Raw genomic sequence first — 22,679 nt, forward strand, 5'->3', positions numbered from 1 at the left:
TTATAGATATTTTTGTACTCTGATGCTGTTACAAAAAGTGCTTCATCATCAAGGAGATTGAGAGAAAGTCTATGGAAGCAGTTACAACAGTTCTACACCAAGATGATGACTGTGCGAGGATTCCAGCCTATACTGACTTAAAACAAGGAGCTGTCCTGCCCCTGGCACCCCTAGATCAGGCATCCAGAGATTTTTACTCACTGACAGGCAGGGTCGTCGCCCCTGCTCAGCCTTGAAGCAGTTACAGAAGAGGGACCGTAGCCCTTCTGCTTCCCATAAGAATATGGGAGTAAAATCTCTGAGGGGAGAATGAAACAGGAGGGAAGGGGGCAGGGCACAATCTTTGAAAGAATAACATAGCCCAAGGACATGACATAAACTGATTAAACCCAAATGGGTCCAAGATGGCGGACAAGTCGACTTTCACTAGACCTTGAGCCTCAGTATACACTCACTGTAACGCATCAGCAAGCTAAATGACACACCCACAGGCGCCGTGACAGTTCCAAGGATCCATAAGGATCAAAAAGTGGGTGGTGGCTCAATTCCTGGAAATCCCCGCCCCTTCCCAAAATAGCTGGAATACTCCTCCCACTCATTTGCCTATGAAATTACCCTCCTCTATAAAAACTGACAACCCCATACCCTGGTGCCTTTCTCACCTTCTGAGATGGCCCACACTCTGTGGAGTGTGTTTCTCTCTAAATAAATCCACTTCTTACCCATCACTTTGTCTCTTGCTGAATTCTTTCTGCGATGAGACTTCAAGAACCTGAGCTTCATTAAGTCCAGAAACCAGGTGTGTGATCTCAGTTGGAAGACTGTGGGTTTTGGCCGGGTTTGAGTCCCGGCTGTGTGGGTTTGAGGCCCAATCTGGGTTTTGGCTGGGTTTGAGTCCTGGCATGTGGGTTCAAGTCCCATTCTGAGGTGCACGGCTTCACTTCCTTGCTCATAACATTTGTTCAATAAAATTTTGCTGAGTCAGGGATTTTTTTTAAAAAGGGGTAAAAAGAAACAGGTGAAATTAATTTTAATAGTATACTTTAGCCTAGTATATCCAAAACATAATTTCAACATGTGATCAGTAAAAAATTATTAATGAGTTATATTTTTTGTGCTAAGTCCTTGAAATCTGCTATTTAACTGCACCAGAATAATATAAGCAGAGGTATATTACAGGTTGAAATAAGTTTTAGGTGGTTATTTGTGGGTTGCTGCCCCATTGCTATCTCTAAAGAACTGTAGAAGTTTACTTAAAGACCACCAGCTAACGTGGTTTATTAGGAAAAAATATGTATACATTTCAGTGTTGACTGCCCATGTAGTTTACTGGCATTGCCATCAGTGCTTTGTTTTCTTTGAGTGAGAAGCTGTAGTCCCATGACTGTCTTTGGGGGTTGATCAGAAGGTTATCTGCTTCTTCAATTTGGGAAGTTTTTGAAACACCTGGTCTACTCTTTTCTTTATTAAGTACATATTTCTGCAACTTTGACATAAGTTCCTTTTTAGAACCGTTACGTGATTTAAATACTCTGACATAGCTAACCTTCATTTGTTTTTTTTTGATGAGCTCTGAATGATGCCTTTTTTTCTGATAAATCATTGACAGTTATGACAGGAATGAAGATTATTCCTGATTTCTGTTCTCCCTTCTTCTTTAGTAATAGAATTTTAACCTAGGTATGTGGCCATCCAGAGTCAGGATTACATTTCTTAGCTTCTCTTGCTGCTAGAAATTCCTCTAGTTCTGGTCAGTGGGGTATAAGTAGATTTTTTTGAGGGAGGGGCAACTTCCTTAGGAAAACTTCCATAAGAAAGAGACTGTCCATTATGTGTGTGTGTGTGTGTGTGTGTGTGTGTGTGTGTACGTGTGTACCTCTTGCTCTTTTTTTCTCTTATTTAGTCCTACTACCTGGAATACAGTTGCCACTATTTTGGACAATGGGGTTGAGGCCCCCAAGGCATAACAAGAAAATAGAAGGACCCAAGTCTTTGATATTTAGTGACACAATGTCAAAACAAAACAGCCCTGCACTGCCAACTGGACTTTTATATGAGAGGGAAATAAACTTCTGTTTTATGTAATCAACTGCTGTTTTGGGTTTCAGTCATAGCAGATGAACTCAGTCCCAATGATTGGGTTCAACAGGTTATATATAATATTTAACAGATTTTTAACATCTGTATTGATGTATATTCTCGTAGACTTGTATACTAGTTAGGACTCTTAGAGGCAAGGGTGAAAACCCCTCACCCATATGAAAGGATCCCGAGTGACCCCAGAATTGGAGGACACCAAGAGATCATTAGTCACATCTCCAAGGATGTCTATAGCCAGAGACCCCAGGAATCTCTTTCGCTAAATCTTGGTTTTAATTGTTTTCCTCTAGGTTTCATTTTGTGTTACTCTAGGCTGACTTTCTCCAGTGAAGGGATGTGTCCACCTGTTGTGGACCAGACGAACTTCCTCAACAGCATGAGACCTCAGATGCAAAACAGTTGTGTCTCTCCTTCTGTTTGGAAAATACTAGGGAGCTGCTCAGATTGACTTGGCTTGGGTCACATGGCAACCCCTATATCTGTCACTGGTCCCATCGAGATTACATGCCCTCCATTGTGGCCTACTTTGTGGGGGTGGGGAGATTGGGCTGGGGGAGGGTGCAAGGATTGGCAGCGTCCACTAGAACCATTTCTTCTAAATTAAGCTGGGTGCTATTTAGATAAAACAGTGCCTGTTTCACCTGATAAGTCCTTCATAAATGATTTATGATAAGAATCATCTTATTCTTTCTTGAAAGCCATCCGTGTATGAAAAATATGAGGACTGCTGGTTTGCTTTGAATTTGCTTTCTGACTTCGAAGTTAAACATTTTTGCAAGACGCAGCTCAGATAGATCCTGTGGAAAATTTTAATGAAAATTAACTCTTGTCGCATTATCACACTATATAGGCCAATTATTAGTTGCCACTGATCAGATTTCCTTAATTTCTTTTATCTCCAGTCAAGTTGATTATAATGTCAGCCTTGAAGCATTGCTGTAATTATTAATGCTTTGGAAATAGATATGAGGAAGCATTTGGGGTATTAGAAAATTAAGGCTGTTACATCATGATAAATATTTCAGTGCCACACATTCTGTTGTGACACTTAACAATACTTAAAATTCTAAAGTGAGAGTTTCCTTCAAGGAATTAAAATTTGGCAGTTAAATGTTTGACATCCATGAAATTTGATAAGTAAAAATACTTTTGTGGTGAGAGGCTTTGAGATACCACTGTTTACTTGAAATCTTAACAAATTTATGAAAGATCAATTAATTGAAAGGTAATGGCGTCATGTGATTGAGTTCTGTTGAAGGGGAGAGAAGATCTCTGTCCACAGGTCATGTCCAAGGGTGGATAAGTCTGTGTTTCTGCTGGGCAAAGGTTAGTCATGACACAGTGCACTCATCCAGGTGGCTTTCAAGCAATCTGGTGTCATTTCAGAGAACTCAAAGGTAAAGGTTTATTGCTTTGGGAGTACTATATTTATTAGTCTGGTTTTAAGTCAGATGCCTGTGAGGTGCATGGTCAGAATGTGTTCTTTCTCCAGGTCTGAAAAACTCAAGCATTTCATTGATTTCTTCAATCAAAGGTAACAGGAAACTGGGGTGGTTTGTATCACCTAAACCATTATATGCTTTCCTTGGGTATCATTTAGCCGGATCACACAAAGAAGGGGAGGGGGGGATATATTTGATATTTAATGAACAAAGAAGAATATCTTTAAACAGCCTGTATCAGCTCTGAAAAAAAAAGTTTTCTCTGATCAGAAACTGTTCTCGGTAAATTCACCATGTCCCAAGCAGAAAGAAGGAATGCAGGCCCAAAAGGCAAGTCTTGATGCAAGATTTCATTGTAGGACTTCCCTGGTGGCACAGTGGTTAAGAATCCACCTGCCAATGGAGGGGACACGGGTTCGAGCCCCGGTCCGGGAAGATCCCACATGGGGTGGAGCAACTAAGCCCGCGTGCCACAGCTACTGAGCCCACAAGCCACAACTACTGAGCCTGCACTCTAGAGCCCATGCTCCACAACAAGAGAAGCCACTGCAACGAGAGGCCCCTGCGCCACAACGAAGAGTAGCCTCTGCTCGCCACAACTAGAGAAAAGCCCGCACGCAGCAACGAAGACCCAATTCAGCCAAAAATAAATAAGTAAATTTATTTTAAAAAAAGAAAGATTTCATTGTGTTAATTTTTATTTCACCAGGAGCATCAGTCCATTGTGACTCATGTTGTTTTCAGGAGTTTTACCTCCACTGTGAGGGTTGGAGGTGGCACAGAAGGGCGCTCCAAGGTGAGCGGTCATTATGCGGAGACGAGCTTTTCCTTTCACCCACGGGAAGGGCAAGTCAGATTAGAGATCTGGCATCTGTTTCCTTGTGATTGCCCTTCCTTCCAGCCTAGTTTTGGAGAGCGGCAAATGTATGTTTTCCTTTTTATCCTTGGGTAGTGGTCGGTTAGGACTTTTCTTCTTTGAAAAAGGGAGACATTCACACATTTAGGGCTTAATAATGTCTACAAGTCACTGATGCCGCTGAATAAAAGTTCAAGAATGTCGGATTATTCTCATTCGCAAGATGCTCATTCACCACTCCTGTAGGGGTATAAATATCTGAAATAATACGGAAGGCCAGGACAAAAATAGGTTTCTGAGAAACTCAGGGCAGTTTTTGCTTTTTGATAACATTACAGCTTTATCGCCTGATCTCAGCTTGAGCTTGTCACGTCCAGGTCCCTCTGGGTTTAACCTCTCTTGCCTCTTTCCCAGAGACCCATTACATTTCACAACCAACCATTGCTCAAAAAGCTCTCTCCTCAAGAGTTCAGACATTTCATAAGTTAAAACTACTTATGCAGCGTCCCGTTTTAGCATTTTGTTTCGATGACCACACTTTCACGTATCGTGATGAAGAATCAGGACGTATCTTTCCTGTTATGTTTATGATGTCCTGTGTGAAAAAGTCTAACAGATTAAATGTCACCAAGGGCTGATATTGATATACTCTAATTTTTTCAGTTTAACTTTATTTTATTAACTTATTAATTTTATTGCCAAACTTGTCTAATCAGTTAAAATTGCAGTTAATTTACTTAGCAGTGGTTAATATTCTAAGACTAATATGGGAGCAGTGGTAATGATATTTTATAAACAGTGGCATTGTTTCAGTTTTATAAAAAACCTTTTCAAAAAAAAAAAAAAAACCTTTTCATTTTTTAAAAAATTTTTTGCTTAGGTAAACTAGTTCATGTGGGGAAGCTCCCTCTAGTGTTTGTTGGAGTAAATACAAATGGTATTGAACTGAATACTTTTTTTTTTTTTAAGTAAGTTTTAATTTATTTATGTATTTATTTTGGCCGTGTTGGGTCTTCGTTGCTTCGCGTGGGCTTTTCTCTGGTTGTGGTGAGCAGGGGCTACTCTTCGTTGCAGTGCGTGGACTCCTCATTGCGGTGGCTTCTCTTGTTGCGGAGCACGGGCTCTAGGTGTGCGGGCTTCAGTAGTTGTGGCACATGGGTTCAGTAGTTGTGGCACACGGGCTTAGTGGCTTTTCTCTGGTTGTGGTGATCAGGGGCTACTCTTCATTGCAGTGCGTGGGCTTCTCACTGCGATGGCTTCTCTTGTTGTGGAGCATGGACTCTAGGTGCGCGGGCTTCAGTAGTTGGGGCACACGGGTTCAGTAGTTGGGGCACACGGGCTTAGTTGCTCCATGCATGTGGGATCTTCCCGGACCAGGGCTCGAACCCATGTCCTCTGCATTGGCAGGCGGATTCTTAACCACTGCACCACCAGAGAAGTCCTTGAACTGTATACTTTTTAAAATAAAAGTTTATTTCTTTAGAGCAATTTTAAGGTCCATCCACAACAAAATAGAGAGGAAGGTACAGAGATTTCCTGTATACCCCCCTGCCTTGCCACATGCATAGCCTCCTCCATTATCAGCATCACTCTCCAGAATTGTCCATTTGTTACCAAACATAAGCCTACACTGACACATTATAATCACCCAAAGTCCCTAGTTTACCTTACTGTTCACTCTTTTTTTTTTTTTTTTTTTTTTTAGGGTTCACTCTTGGTGTTGAACATTTTGGGTATTGACACATTTATAATGATATATATACATCATTACAGTATCACAGAGAGTATTTTCACTGTCATAAAATTCTCTGTACTTTTCGTCTGCCATCCCCATCCCTGCAACCACTGAACTTTTTTATTGTCCCTATAGTTTTGCCTTTTCCAGAATGTCATATAATTGGAGTCATACAATATGTAGCCTTTTCAGTTTGGCTTCTTTCACTTAGTAATATGCATTTAAGTTTCTTCCATGTCTTTTCATAGCTTGATCGATCATTTCTTTTTAGCCCTGAATAATGTTCCAGAGTCTGGATGTATGACAGTTTATTTATTCATTCACCTCCTGAAGGACATCTTGGTCGCTGCCAAGTTTTGGTAATTATGAATAAACCTGCTTAAAACCTCTGTGTGCCAGTTATTTTTTTGTGGGTATAAGTTTTCAACTTCTTTGGGTAAATACCAAGGAGTGAGATTGCTGGATCTTATCATGAGTATGTTTAGTTTTGTAAAAAAAACAGTATGTTTAGTTTTTTTTTTTTTTTTTTCAAAACTACAAACTGTTTATTAAAATATTAAAGTTAAATCTGTATAACTCTTTCACTAAAGACATTCAAAATGGAAAAAACAAACTACATTGTGATTCTTTTTTTTTTTTTTTAACATCTTTATTGGAGTATAATTGCTTTACAATGGTATGTTAGTTTCAGCTTCACAACAAAATGAATCAGTTATATATACACATATATTCCCATATCTCTTCCCGCTTGCATCTCCCTCCCTCCCACCCTCCCTATCCCACCCCTCCAGGCGGTCACAAAGCACCGAGCTGATCTCCCTGTGCTATGCGGCTGCTTCCCACTAGCTAACTGCCTTACGTTTGGTAGTGTATATATGTCCATGCCTCTTTATCGCTTTGTCACAGTTTACCCTTCCCCCTCCCCATAGCCTCAAGTCCATTCTCTAGTAAGTCTGTGTCTTTATTCCTGTTTCACCCCTAGGTTTTTCATGACATTTTTTTTTTAATTCCATATATATGTGTTAGCATACGGTATTTGTCTCTCTCTTTCTGACTTACTTCACTCTGTATGACAGACTCTAGGTCTATCCACCTCATTACAAATAGCTCAATTTCGTCTCTTTTTATGGCTGAGTAATATTCCATTGTATATGTTTAGTTTTGTAAGAAATCACCAAACTGTCTTCCAAAATGACTGAACCATTTTTCATTCCCACCAGCAATGTATGAAAGTTCCTGTTGCTCCACACCCTCTCCACCATTTGTTGTTTGTAGATTTTCTGATGATGCCCATTCTGACTGGTGTGAGATGATACCTCATTGTAGTTTTGATTTGCATATCTCTAATAATTAGTGATGTTGAGCAGCTTTTCATGTGCTTCTTGGCCGTCTGTATGTCTTTGGAGAAATGTCTATTTAGGTCTTCTGCCCATTTTTTTTTTCCTGTCCATTTTTTGATTGGGTTGTTTTTTCTTTAATATTGAGCTTCATGAGCTGTTTATATATTTTGGAGATTAATCCTTTGTCTGTTGATTTCTTTGCAAATTATTTTCTCCCATTCTGAGTGTTGTCTTTTCGTCTTGTTTATAGTTTCCTTTGCTGTGCAAAAGCTTTTAAGTTTCATTAGGTCCCATTTGTTTATTTTTGTTTTTATTTCCATTACTCTAGGATAGGAGGTGGGTCAAAAAAGATCATGCTGTGATTTATGTCAAAGAGTGTTCTTCCTATGTTTTCTTCTAAGAGTTTTATGGTGTCTGGTCTTATTACATAGTGTCCGGTCTCTAATCCATTTTGAGTTTGTTTTTGTGTATGGTGTTAGGAAGTGTTCTAATTTCATTCTTTTCCATGTAGCTGTCCAGTTTTCCCAGCACCACTTCTTGAAGAGACTGTTTTTTCTCCATTGTATATCCTTGCCTCCTTTGTCATAGATTAGTTGACCATATGTGCATGGGTTTATCTCTGGGCTTTCTATCCTGTTCCACTGATCTATATTTCTGTTTTTGTGGCAGTACCATAAATATGTCTTGATTACTGTAACTTTGTAGTATAGTCTGAAGTCAGGGAGTCTGATTCCTCCAGCTCTTTTTTTTCCCCTCAATATTGCTTTGGCTCATAGATTGTGTCTTTGGTGTTGTATCTAAAAAGGCATCACCATACCCAAGGTCATCTGGGTTTTCTAGATTTTGAGTTAATTTTTGTAAAGGGTTTAATGTCTGTGTCTAGATAAATTTTTTTTGGCATGTGGATGTCCAGTCATTCCAGAACCGTTTGTGAAGAGACTATCTTTGCTCCATTATATTGTCTTTACTCCTCTGTCAAAGATCAGTTGACTATATTTATGTGAGACTATTTCTGGGCTCTTTATTATGTTTCATGAATCTATTTGTCTGTTGTTTTGCCAATACCACACTGTCTCGATTATCATAGCTTTATAGTAAATCTTGAAATCAGATAGCATCAGTCCTTCAACTTTGTTCTTCTCCTTTAATATTGTGTTGGCTATTCTGGGTTGCTTGCCTCTCCATATCACCGTAGAATAAGTTTGTCAATGTCTGTAAAACAACTTGCTGGGATTTGACTGTGATTTCATTGAATTTATAGATCAAGTTGACATCTGGACAATATCAAGGCTTCCTACTCATGAACATGGAATATCTCTCCATTTATTTAGCTTTACCTTGATCATGTTCATCAGAGTCTTGTAGGTCTCATATAGATCTTATACATATTTTGTTAGATTTTTTACCTAAATATTCACGTTTGGGGTGCTAATGTAAATGGTATTGTGTTTTTAATTTCAAAATTCACTTGTTCATTGCTGGCATATAGGAAAGCAATTGACTTTTGTATATTAACCCTGTATCATGCAACCTTACTATAATCACTTATTAGTTCCAGGAGGTGTTCCAGGTGATGATGTGTCAAAAAGACACATGCACCCCAATGTTCACTGCAGTACTGTTTACAATAGCCAGGTCATGGAAGCAACCTAAATGCCCATTGACAGAGAAATGGATAAAGAAGATGTGGTACATGTATACAATGGAATATTACTCAGCCATAAAAAGGAATGAAATTGGGTCATTTGTAGAGATGTGGATGGACCTAGAGGCTGTTTTTTTGGTAAATTTTTATTTCAGATTTTCTACATACAATCATGTCATCTCAGAACAGACAGTTTTATTTCTTCCCTTACAATCTGTATACCTTTAGTTTCCTTTTCTTGCCTATTAGCAAGGACTTCTAGTATGATGTTGAAAAAGAATGTTGAGAGAGTATATCCTTGCCGTGTACTGGATCTCAGTGGGAAAGCTTTGAGTTTCTCTCCATTAAGTATGATGCTAGCTGTAGATTTTTTTCTAGATTGTTGAAGAAATTCCCCTCTATTCCTGTATTCTTGGTTTCTTGAGAGTTTTTACCATGGGTGATGGATTTTGTCAAATGCTTTTTCTGCTTCTATTGATATGATCATGTGATTTTTTTTTTTTTTTAGTCTGTTGATGTGATAGATTACATTAATCGATTTTTGAATGTTGAACCACCTTTACATACTTGGGATAGATCCTACTTGGTCCTGGTATATAATTCATTTTATACTTTTCTGGATTTGGTATGCTAGTATTTTGTTAAGGATTTTTGCATCTATATTCATGAGAGATATTAGTCTGTAGTTTTCTCTTACTGTCTTTGTCTTGTTTTGATATTAAGGTAATGCTGGCCTCGTAGAATGAATTAGGAAGTATTTTCTCTGCTTCTATCTTCTGAAAGAGATTATGGAGGATTGGTATCATTTTGTTCTTAAATGACAGAATTCACCAGTGTATCCATCTGAGCCTGGTGCTTTCTGTTTTAGAAGATTATTAACTATTGATTCGATTTAGGCCTATTCAGATCATTTATTTATTCTTGTATGCATTTTGGCAGGTTGTAGCATTCAAGGAAATGGTCCATTTCATCTAGGATATTGAATTTCTGGTCATGGAGTGGTTCATAGTATTCTTTTATTATGCTTTTAATTTCCATGGGATCTGTAGCGATGTCCCTTCTTTCATTTCTAATATTAGTAATTTGTGTCCTCTCTTCTTAGTTACCCTGGCTAGAGGTTTACTGATTTTGAATTGTATATTTTTAAAAATGTGAGCATTAAGCAAATAATAGGACTGATTTGATGAATACAAAGCATTCTGTCGAATAAACAGGTAGTAGGTTGATCTCACATTGAAAGTGCTTTGTGGTTGGGTAGAGGGATATTGCTGCATTTGAAAGGGGGTCTCATAGTGCCAGCATAAGGTAATAAATAACAGCTTTTCAGGATTGTTTCTTAGATGCCCCTATTCCGTGTTTCTATAGTTAGAAAGTAAAAGATTAACTTTCTTGATTACATGTTTGTAAGAAGTTTGATTTTCTGGCATTGGTGACTCTGCTTACTTCACCTTTTTTGGTCATATCTGTATAAATATCCATGTCCAAGAAAAGAAATATAGAATTATTTTTCACAAGTGACACAAATACTGTATAATCAAACTGTGTTATTCTTATTTTGGTAAGGTACAGAACACTTTTTTTCCCTACCACACGTGAACTTTTTCCAAAATTCATTTCTTATACAACTGTTACTTACAAGGTTGGCTCCTGCATTGTTTCATTTCAGGGTGCAAAAACCTCTCTTCTAAGTTCTGGTTGATTCCTGAGTTTCATCTAAGATACTTCAGTTCTCAAGTTAAAACTTAGGTTAAAATGCAATGTCTCCATGAAGGAGTTGTAGAAGTCACATTTCCACATCATCCGAACACAGAAAGTGAAGCTTGAGGGCTCTCAAGATACCATCACCTCACAATTTTGCCTACAGTCAGACTTGAATTAAATTAAATGTTTACTGATCAATACTCATTTGATCTTCTTCCCCATCCTTACCTCAGATGATGATTATGCTTTCAGTTTTACTGAGAAATTAAAGCAGTCAGAGGACAAATTCTCCAAACTCCCACCACTATGTCTTCCTGCATTTGCACCTTTTGAGATGAACTTTCCATGCCCTGGGTCAGTTCAAAGTCTTCCACTGTCCCCTCTTGCCTACTTAAAGATGTTGCTTGCAGTGCTACTCTGTTTCTCTACAGCATCAATTTCCCCTTCACTGTTGGAAATTCTCTATTGGAAGCTGTCATTTCTCCCATCTATAAGAGAACCCTCTTTTGACTCACTTGTACCTCTAGCTACAGCCCTAAAAGCTTGTCTGTACCTAATGTTTTGGATTTTGTTCCTAAGATTTTCTTTCAAACCTACTCCAGTAAGGCTTTTGCCCTAAGTGCCACCAAAACTTTTCTTGTCAAAGTCACCTATGATCTCATAGTGCTTACCCCCTCCTTCTTGGAAACCTTTCTTTCTTGGCTTCTGGATACCATTCTTTTCTGGTTTTACCTGTGTCTCTTGATGTATTTTCCTTTGCTCATATCTCTCCATCTCCTAAACTATAGTCATTGTGCGCCTCAGGGCTTGGTTCCTGGAGATATTTCTCTCTCTGCCTAGCTCACCATGTCTCTCTCCCTCTTGCTCTGTCTCTCTGTGTCATCTGTGCTCACTTTTTTGATGGACTCCTCTAATTGCATGGCTTTACATGCTATTTATATGCTAATATCTTCCAATTTTTCTTTCTCAGCTCTGTCCTCACCCCTGAGCTCCATGTACTCAACTGCCTACCGACATCACCCCTTGGATGTCTGTAAGCTTCTCAAAACTAACAATCCGAAGCTAAGCTCCTACTCTCTTAAGCCATCCCCATCCCTCACTCTAGTTCCTCTGGCCAAAACCCATGAAGTTCATCCATGCCTCCTCTCCTTCTTTTACAATCCACGTTAGATCTATCCCCAAATCATGTTGACTGTGCCTTTAAAATTATATTCAGAAGCCTGCTTCTTCTTACCCCGTCCCTTGCTGTTCTTCTGTGAACCACCATTGCCTCATCCTGGGTGCAGTAGGCTTCTGCCCCCTTATCCTTGCCATCTGTTCTCCATACAGCAGGCAAAGGGATTCTTTAAACATGTAACTCAGCACTCTGCAATGGCTATCTGTCTCACCAAGAGTAAAAGCCAGAGTCCTTTCAAGGTCCTGCATGATTTAGATGCCCCTGTTCCCCACAGTGGCCTCTTCAATAATCTGCTGCCTCACTCGCATCCAGCCACATGGACTCCTCACTGTTCCCTGAACATGCCAGGCGAATTTCTGCTTCATGGCCTTCGTACTTGGTGTGCTATCTGCCTGGAATGTTCCTCCCTCAGATATCTGTATGGCTCACCTTCTTGCTGACTTCAGGTTTTTACTCAAATATTTTATAGAGACACCTTTCTCTAAAATTGCAACTGTTCTGCCACCCCCTCCAAATTTTCTGTCCCCCCTTCTGGGCATTATTTTTCTCATTGGCAGTTTTTACTATCTCAAATCCTTTATGTTTTACTTATTAATTCTATACCCCCTACTACAATTTAACTTTCACAAAGGCAATGTTTTTTAATTTAGCAACAGCTTCTCACTTCCTTCATCTCCTTACACAGTACAAGTCAGACTTACATTTTAGATTTAATTAAACATTGTTGAATGTTTTCACTGTCCTAGCACTGTGTCAGGCACATTTGCACTTTTAGTTTAATTTTCCCAGGTTACCTTTGACATAAACATTGTGATTCCAATTTTGCAGATGAAAAACCAGGATATGGTGTCTTTTCTACAGATAATCATAGATAACGGAATGGGGCTTTAAACTCTAGACCTCTAATTGCATGTTATGTACTTTTCTAATATGCCATGCTGTGGACTAATCCACTTTTTAAAAAATTAATTAATTAATTATTTTTGGCTGCATTGGGTCTTTGTTGCTGTGCGCAGGCTTTCTCTAGTTGCAGCGATCGGGGGCTACTCTTTGTTGTGGTGCGTGGGCTTCTCCTTGTTGCAGGGCACGGACTCTAGGTGTGCGGGCTTCAGTAGTTGTGGCTCACGGGCTCCACAGTTGTGGCTCGCGGGCTCTAGAGTGCAGGCTCAGTAGTTGTGGCACACGGGCTTAGTTGGTCCATGGCATGTGGGATCTTTCCAGAACAGAGCTTGAACCCGTGTCCCCTGCATTGGCAGGCGGATTCTTAACCACTGCACCACCAGGGAAGTCCCGAGTAATCCACTTTTAAAAGAATGAGTTTGCTTTTGAAAGGGGAATTGAAAAGGACTGTTCTTGTCTGTCCTTTGCCATCTAACTTCTCACCCACCCCATCTTCTGTCTTATTTCTCTGTAGCACTAAACTCAGCCACTACTGAGGACATTCCATTCTCTTAATCAAAATTATGAGGCCCCGGATTTCCTGTGAGTTACCCTCGTTTATTTTACATCTGATCACTTCTTCAAATTTTGAACGGTCATAAAGGCACAAGTCATATCTTTCGGAGAAGGTATTCAAAGATAAGAGCAGTGAGACAGAATAGGACGGGAGAACTTGGTAGGAAGTTCAGGGAATTTCTCTCTCTGATGCTTGAACTAACTCAGAGGCCACCAGGAAACAACAGAGAAGCGCTGAGCCAAAAATGAGTTTGGAGCAAAGGGGCTGAGAATATCTAAGAACCAAAGCCTAATCTGAGAGGAAACTGTCTTGGCTGAAGCCCAAGACTCAAACCCAAGCAATTGTATGACTGCAGTGTAAGTAGTAGAGATATTCTTGCTTTCTTTGGCGCCAAAGAGTCTCGTTACTTGTAATCTCATTATTCTTTCGTGGTTTAACTTTTTTTTTCTTTTATAAATTTATTTATTTAATTTATTTATTTTTGGCTGCGTTGGGTCTTGTTGCATGCGGGCTTTCTCTAGTTGCAGTGAGCGGGGGCTACTCTTCCTTGTGGTGTGCGGGCTTCTCCTTGCGGTGGCTTCTCTTGTTGCAGAGCATGTGCTCTAGGTGCATGGGCTTCAGCAGCTGTGGCTCGTGGGCTCAGTAGTTGTGGCTCATGGGCTCTAGAGCGCAGGCTCAGTAACTGTGGCATACGGGCTTAGTTGCTCCACAGCACGTGGGATCTTCCCCGACCAGAGCTCTAACCCGTGTCCTCTGCATTGGCAGGTGGGTTCTTAACCACTGTGCTACCAGGGAAGCCCCATGGTCGAACTTTTAATGTAAACCGTTTGTTTCCCCATCTGTAAAACAAGATAGTGGGGACGGGTGATTCCATAAGAGTGCCTTTAACTTTTAAATTCTGTGATTTTAAGACCACTGCATTATTCCAGTCGATTTTGACTCTAGACCTAGTGATAATTAGACCTCTTTTTTCCTGTGTAAGGTTTACTTTAAAATAATAGTTTATATATTAAAGAATCACTGAAGTACTTTTGGATAAAAGTTAAAATGGTTTAAAAATCAGTTTTATTTCTTATTGAGATTGTCAGACAACGTCACCTTAAAAATGACAACACAGACTGAGTGTCCTTCCAAAGTAACTGGGGCTGGAATATCTTCATGGGTTCTTAAATAATGGTGATTTTTTTCCTTAATGTAAATGAACTATTTCATGGCACGTATATATCTTCCAAAATCAAATCAGTCTTTTCTCAAAATGCTGAACTGATCTTAATAGTTTCTTAAGTAAAACAGAATTAGAAAGGAAATCTATCCATCCCCTAATGGCATGTATTACTTCCAAAGCAAATACATTTCTTTTCCTTACTGTCTCTCTTTGATTGAGACTAGTTTAAATGATTAATTCTTCTCATTTGGCAGGGTTTTTGCAATTTACTTGAAATGTTTCCTAGTATTTTTTCCTCAACGGTTTTTTACACCTTTTCCCTCTCTTTTGGGCTTATCAGAATCTTGCTGTGCCTACTATAATTATTATAAAAAGATTAAGAATGAATCAAGCAGCCAAGCTCTGTCCATTGTGAAAGAATTTACCCGGTTATTTTTTTTTGCTTTAAATATGTCTTAAGAGGCTTATTTTCATATTCATATTTGCATCCATTTTTAAATGTTTGCTGAAGTTCATCTGCTTATCAATGAACTCTATGAAGAAAGAAGACATTGTATTATAGATTAATTTTCTCCTACCTTCATAATTAATAAGCCTTGGACACGTGATTATTTAAACAGCATAAGAAAGACAGGGGTACTCAAATTTAAAATGCTTCTTTTTAAAGAAAGCTAGAGAGTCTGTTCTTTAGCCCTGAACAATCAGTGTGCTTCCTGATTGCAGAGTCAGGAAATACTTTACTTTTGAAGCAATAACGGTTATTCCCGGGAAGTTTTATAATTGGCTGCACAGTGATAACATCGACTTGAACAAATGCAGCAAAATTACTGCTGGCTTATCTGGAATGAAAGAGAACTTCTTAAGTGCGACAGAGAGCTAATACTAAGGATTACATCAGTTTGGCATATTCAGTGCTCTTGGAGGACGACTCCAAATTTCAGCTTGCTTCCTGACCAAAGGTATCTTTCCTTTGTGCTTTTTCAGTATCCAGACTTCTTTCCCTTGGGTTTGCTTAGGACTTTAAACATCAGTGTGTGGTACTTGTAGAATTTATTTCCTTGTGAAGTCAGGTGAAGTGTAGTTTTTACAATACCATTGGATTTCTTGGAATGTGATAACTAATTATGATAATTAATTAATGAGAAACAACAGCCTGACATCCAGGAATCTAGTGGCAATTTTTCTTTTCTCTAGAGTGAGGAATTGCTTTAATGTCTGAATTTTGATACTTGAACTTATATTCTTTTAGTGAGATCACTGAAGGTGTAAGGACAGAATACTAGCTAAAGGTGGCCCTGTGCTTTTTCTGAATATCATGAGGCATTTGAAAAAAGCCCCATTTATTTTATCGCTTGTTGAAATTGGTTATTGTGTGTCAATGGAAGTGAATAATGTCAATGACTTACAATATTTCTGGCTTAATAATAGAGATGATTTTCCATCTTCTTTTATTTATTTATTATTTTATTATTATTATTATTTTTTACGGTATGAGGGCCTCTCACTGCTGTGGCCTCCTCTCCCATCGCAGAGCACAGGCTCCGGACGCGCAGGCTCAATGGCCGTGGCTCACGCGCCTAGCCTATCCGCGGCATGTGGGATCCTCCTGGACCGGGGCACGAACCCGTGTCCCCTGCATCGGCAGGCGGACTCTCAACCACTGCGCCACCAGGGAAGCCCCCTTCCATCTTCTTTTAATGTGCATTATTTTGTTCCTATATTGACATCAATGCTAAAATAAACCCATAGAAATTTGGATTTAGGTGAGATCTTGTTGAGCATCTTTCTCATCCCTTACTTTACTGGCAAGGAAACTCTAGAAAGCAGAATGACACAAATTCCTGGCAGATCAGGGGAGAGAGAAGAAATCTCTTAATTCCTGGGTAGAGGGATTATTAACTCCCTTTTCATTATTGTTATTTTGTGTTAAAATTATATGCTGCCATACAATAAAAACTTTGCCTTGAATTGGCATTGAATTTTCATCAGACTCTGTGAGACGTAGGCAGATTCTAAGCAGTTGCATTATTCGTAGCCAGAGTACTAATAACTAGAGTACGAACCCCGAGCGTGTAGCTTGAGGTGTCTCCTAGCATCTGAAGACGTTCTTGCAACACACATTCACTTCCTAGTTGGGGTGAGCACTGAGCAGAGTGGAAAGCCTCAGCTCTCTATTCTGAGGAGTGCCAGATCTCTCTTGTGTTATCAACAGGAATTTACTAACCCCATCTCAATCCTGGAGAGCTTTCATCAGGGTTCTAGGTGGTTGTTCACTATTTGTATATTTTTGTTTGCTGACAACTGTCACTCAGTTTTTTCTGAGCACAGAATTCTCTCCCAGTGGTCATATGGAAGAACTCAAGTAAGATATAAAATCACCACAACTCAGTCTTTCACTTAGGAGCTTATAGCATTAACGGTAAAGAGAAGAAAAGACGTTGAAAGATGTGATACATGCAAGGAGTCAAATTCATTCAAAAACACATCTAAATCAAAATCTAAATATATGTCAGTTAACACTGACCTATAGGAGAATAGTGTTTTCCCAAAATGTCTTGTGTATGTGCAAGTACTGGATAGAGATTTTTTTTTTTTTTTTTAAACCCAAACTCCTGAATTGGTTTCAGGGAAGCATTTTTTTTTAAAAATTTTATTTATTTATTTATGTTATTTTTGGCTGTGTTGGGTCTTCGTTTCTGTGCAAGGGCTTTCTCTAGTTGCGGCAAGTGGGGTCCACTCTTCATTGCAGTGTGCGTGCCTCTCACTATCGCGGCCTCTCTTGTTGCGGAGCACAGGCTCCAGACGCGCAGGCTCAGTAGTTGTGGTTCACGGGCCTAGTTGCTCCGCGGCATGTGGGATCTTCCCAGACCAGGGCTTGAACCCGTGTCCCCTGCATTGGCAGGCAGATTTTCAACCACTGCACCACCAGGGAAGCCCCTGGATAGAGATTTTGTGTTTCTCTTGTGTTGCTTCTGATTGATCTCAAATAAATGTCTCAGGAAGTTTTCATGGTTCTCTGATAACTCAGTTTCCCACTGTGGATATTCTACTGTCCTTTCTTTATCAGCGTGTCCCTTCTGGTATGAGCTCTGAGTGTGTAGGCAGGGGCTGTATAATGTTAACTTACATGTGTGTCTTCCACTTATAAGCAAAAACAGAGCTGAATGTTGTTAGATCAGTTTCACAGGCCGGCCTCTTTGCAGGTCATTGAAAGCTGCGTTTAGTCATGACCTGAGAGAAGATATTAAAGGCAACTAGAATCTATGTTTTATGGTGCAGTTAACAATTCAAATTATTGGAAGATTCAATTACCTACTCAGTTTAGTCAAGATGATAAGCTTTGCTTCTATGAACTGGGTCATTAACTGAATTATATTTAGGTATTGAGCTTCTACCTGTGGTCACAGGGAAATGTCCTGTGAGACTATAGGAATTCAGCCACTAATCAGTTCTTCACATAACAGCTCTCAATGAGAAAAAGTACAAACTTATAATATAGAGGAATTGATACAACTAAGGTCAAACTGACTTTATTTTCAGACTTGATAGAATTAACTCTAATACTCATTAAAATATTTGTGACAAGATCAAAATTCTGCAGGTTCAAAAAAAATCCTACAGATAATATTTCTTATTCTGCACTCCACAGAGACACTTTGGAAATTTAGGTGCACTAGGGTTGTAAAATCAGATGAAAAGTATTTAACGAAATATGGTTAGTGAGGAAGGAGGGAACCATCTGTTTTAGGGTTTTGCCTAACCCACGAGAATCATTGTACTTTTTTCAGGGTTGAATGTCTAGTCAGTCTCCATAGCTTTGGCCCTTGTCAGACACTAAGGCAAAAACAAAATGACAGAGGTCTAAGGTTGTTGATCATGTGTTAGTACAAAGCATCTGACTTCCCTGGAGATATGTCAAATGTTCGGGGTGAGTCATTGAAACTATAGCATTTGGACTTTATTCTTTCATAGGAAATACTCTACTAGCAAGCTGAAAGTCTTGTGATTTCTAAACTGTGAATGTTCTGGCAGTATATCCCAAAGAATTATGTGAAAGAGAAGAAATTCTGGTTTTAGAATTGGTGCTAGAATATTGGAAGAAATACCTTGTATGTCTGAATGTGAAGCAACCCTGCATATAAGATGCTCTCTCTTTTCCAAAGGTAGAAATTACCAAAACAAGTTTTTCCCCCCAGTCCACATATTGAGGATCTACTTTGTACCAGGACTTACTCTAGGTTTTGGGGATACAAGGAAAAAATGTGGGAAAAGAGACAGAAATCACCACCCTCCTAGGGCTTACATTCTAGCAAATCAATTACACAGAATGTTAAAAGAGGTAAGTGCTATAGAGAGTACTAAAATGGGGGGAAATTCCAGGGGAATGCTGGCTGTGTCACAGTGTGTCTCTGTGTGTGTGTGTGTGTGTGTGTGTGTTTTGGTTTAGGGGATGGATGCTGCCTCAAGGTGACATTAGAGCACGGATTTAAACGAGATGAGGAGGGAGCAGTCCAGTTATCTGGGGGCGGACTTGGAGTTCAGAGACCGTGAGGGAGGAGTCTGCCTGGCATGTTCAAAGAGAAGCCAGGAAGCGAGTGGGGCTGGAGCAGAGTGAGTGAGAGAGGGTTGCTGGGAGGAGTAAGGTCAGAGGAAACGAGGTGAGAAGGAAAAGACGAAATCCAGGTTGACTGTCTAAAGGTCACATGGAGGATGTGTAGCCACAGTGCACATTTAATCTATACGTGTGTCAAATGTAGAGGGGGAGGGCCCTGTAGGACATTGTAGGGATTTTGTCTTTTACTCTTAATGAAATGGGGAGCTTGGAGGATTTGCAGATGAGCAACATGACAAGTTTAAAAAGGAATCCTTTCTACTTTTGAGAGTAGATTGAAGGGGGCAAGGGACACCAGTTAAAAGATTATTGCAGAAAACCAGATGAGAGATAATGAGTTGTATTTCATTTTGTATGAATGTACCATCTTTTGTTCATCCTTTCACTTTTTTCTTCAGTTTTATTGAGATATAATCGACATACAGCATTGTGTTTAGTTCAAGGAGTGCAACTTAATGATTTGATACATGTATATATTGCAAAATGATTACCATAAGTTTAATTAACATCACTCACTTCACATGGTTATAGATTTTTTTTTCTTGTGAGAACTTTTAAGATCTACTCTCTTAGCAAGTTTCAAATGTACAATATAGTATTATTAACTCTGGCCACCATGCTGTACATTACATCCCCAGAACTTATTTATCTTATAACTGGAAGTTTGTACCTTTTTACTACCTTCATCCATTCCCATTCCTCCCTCCCCTGCCTCTGGCAATCACCAATCTGTTCTCTTTATCTATGAGGTTTTTTTTTTTAAGATTCCGCATATAAGTGAGATCATACAGTATTTACCTTTCTCAGTCTGACTTATTTCAGTTAGCATAATGCCCTCAAGGTCCATCCATGTTGTCGTAAGTGGCAGGATTTCCTTTTTTATGGCTAAATAATATTTATCACAGTTTCTTTATCCATTCATCTTTTGACGGACATTTAGGTGGACTTAGATTGTTTCCGTGTCTTGACTATTGTGAATAATGCTGTGATGAACATGAGGGTGCAGGTATCTTTTCGAGAGAGTGATTTTGTTTCTCTTGAATATATACCCGGAAGTGGAATTGCTGGATGATATGGTAGTTCTATTTTTAATATTTTAGGAACCTCCATACTGTTTTCCATAGTGACTGCACCAATTTACATTCCTACCAACAATGCACAAGGGTTTCCTTTTTCCCACATCCTCCCCCAGTACTTGTTATATCTTGTCTTTTTGATGATAATCATCCTGTCAAGTGTAAGGTGATATTTTATCGTGGTTTTCCCTGACAATTAGTGAGCATTCACTTGTCGATGAATATTTGGGTTGTTTCCAGTTTTGGGGTATCGTGACTAAGGCATCTATGAATATTTGTGTACAAACCTTTTTTTTTTTTTTTTTTTTTTTATTGCTGTACGCGGGCCTCTCACTGTTGTGACCTCTCCCGTTGCGGAGCACAGGCTCCAGACGCGCAGGCTCAGCAGCCATGGCTCGCGGGCCCAGCCGCTCCGCGGCACGTGGGATCTTCCCGGACCGGGGCACGAACCCATGTCCCCTGCATCGGCAGGCGGACTCTCAACTACTGCGCCACCAGGGAAGCCCTGTGTACAAGCCTTTTTGTGGACATACGTTTTCAGGGCTTTCACCTAAATCTCTTGGAGTGGAATGACTGGGTTGTGAGATCTATGTTTAACTCCCAGGCAGCTGCCAAACTCCTGAGGTATCTGGGCCATTTTACATTTCTGCACACAGTGTATGAGAGTTCCTGTTGCTCCACATCCTGGCGGGTACTTTGACCTTCAAATTAATTAATTAATTTTTGGCCGCATTGGGTCTTTGTTGCTGTGCGTGGGCTTTCTCTAGTTGGGGCAAGCGGGGGCTACTCTTTGTTGCGGTGCGCGGGCTTCTCACTGCGGTGGCTTCTCTTGTTGCGGAGCACGGGCTGTAGGCGCGCTGGCTTCCGTAGTCGTGGCTCGCAGACTCAGTACTTGTGTCGCATGGGCTTAGTTGCTCTGCGGCATGTGGGATCTTCCTGGAGCAGGGCTCGAACCCATGTCCCCTGAGTTGGCAGGCGGATTCTCAACCACTGCGCCACCAGGGAAGCCCCACTTGGACTTTTTGATGTTAGCCATTCTAATAGATATGAAATAGTATCTTCCTGTGGTCTATATTTGCATTTTCCCTGATGGCTGATGCTGGTGAGGGGTGTCTGGATTTTAACCTCTTCATCCAGAAAGTTAATTTTAGCCTCATTGTTGAAGCTTTGGTTCCTTTCAGCTGAGGCTCATAATAATTTAATTAAATTATTTATCTCAGTCGTGGTTGGTACCTTAGCATGTTACACTTTATTTTTATATTTAAATTTAAGTTTTAACCTTTTGATCCCTTATAATACATTTTAAAAGTACTCAAAGGTTATGTTATGATGATTTATTAAAGGTTGCAGTGGCCTGTATAGTCTCATGGTTTTGTTTTTAGGAAACGAATACATTTAAAAGGGGAAAGTATAAAAGTGATATAAAATTCCAATCTTATCCTTAAATCACTATGTCCGATAGTGTAATTTAAGTTTATGCTTTATTTTATGTAGGATCTATTACTCTCTTTATTTTATCATTTAGGATGAGCGTGCATTCTGTGATAATAACAGGTCTAGGTAAACATATACGATCTCTAAATATTCAACTGAAGTGAGGATTTTTGAATTCTGTTCCAGGTTCCCGATGTTATCAGCAGCATAAGGCAGTTATCGAAAGCTGCCATGAAAGAGGATGCCAAACCCAGCAAAGACAACGAGGACGCCTTTTACAACTCACAGAAGTTCGAGGTCTTGTACTGTGGCAAGGTGACCGTGACCCACAAGAAGGCGCCATCCAGCCTCATCGACGACTGCATCGAGAAGTTCAGCCTGCACGAGCGGCAGCGCCTGCGGGTCCAGAGCGAGCCGCGCGCCGCGGATGCCGGCGAGGACCCGGCCGTGTCGGAGGCCCAGGCGCCCGCTTCCCCCGCCGACGTTCTGTCCGAGGAAGGGGATGGCGTCAACGACACCCACCCCGTCTTCCCCGCGGCGCCCAGCCAGCCTGGGCCGTCCAGCTCTCGAGTCTGCTTCCCTGAGCGGATTTTGGAAGATTCTGGTTTTGATGAACAGCAGGAGTTCCGGTCTCGGTGCAGCAGCGTCACCGGTGTCCTGCAAAGGAAAGTTCAGGAGAACAGCCAGAAAACGCAGCCGCGGAGGAGGCATGCCAGCGCGCCCAGCCACGTCCAGCCCTCGGATTCGGAGAAGAACAGAACGATGCTGTTTCAGGTGCTGCCCTGGCCGCGTGCTCTCGGGGTGTTTCCCCATTCTTTGCTAGACGGAAGCAGCCGGGCGGCCAGCTCTTCCCTGGTCCTCACTCTGCAAGCATCCAAGCTTTCTGTCATATCCCTTGGGAAGCAGATAAGGCAGGTGGAGAAAGACAGCAAACAAAGGA

At 40.3% G+C, this 22,679-nt stretch overlaps 1 protein-coding gene across 2 annotated transcripts in view; it reads left to right on the plus strand.

The window, feature by feature from the left end:
• Window positions 1-22,679, plus strand: part of TBC1D4 (TBC1 domain family member 4) — a 223,045-nt gene that overhangs the window by 119,699 nt on the left and 80,667 nt on the right. For both annotated transcript variants that reach the window (XM_049700961.1, XM_004284276.3), the window contains exon 2: window positions 21,926-22,513. In XM_049700961.1, coding sequence (XP_049556918.1) covers window positions 21,926-22,513 — 588 coding nt within the window. The remainder of the gene's footprint in view (window positions 1-21,925; window positions 22,514-22,679) is intronic.

This window comes from Orcinus orca, chromosome 18 (assembly GCF_937001465.1).
Source record: "Orcinus orca chromosome 18, mOrcOrc1.1, whole genome shotgun sequence".
Classification (NCBI taxonomy): Eukaryota; Metazoa; Chordata; class Mammalia; order Artiodactyla; family Delphinidae; genus Orcinus; species Orcinus orca.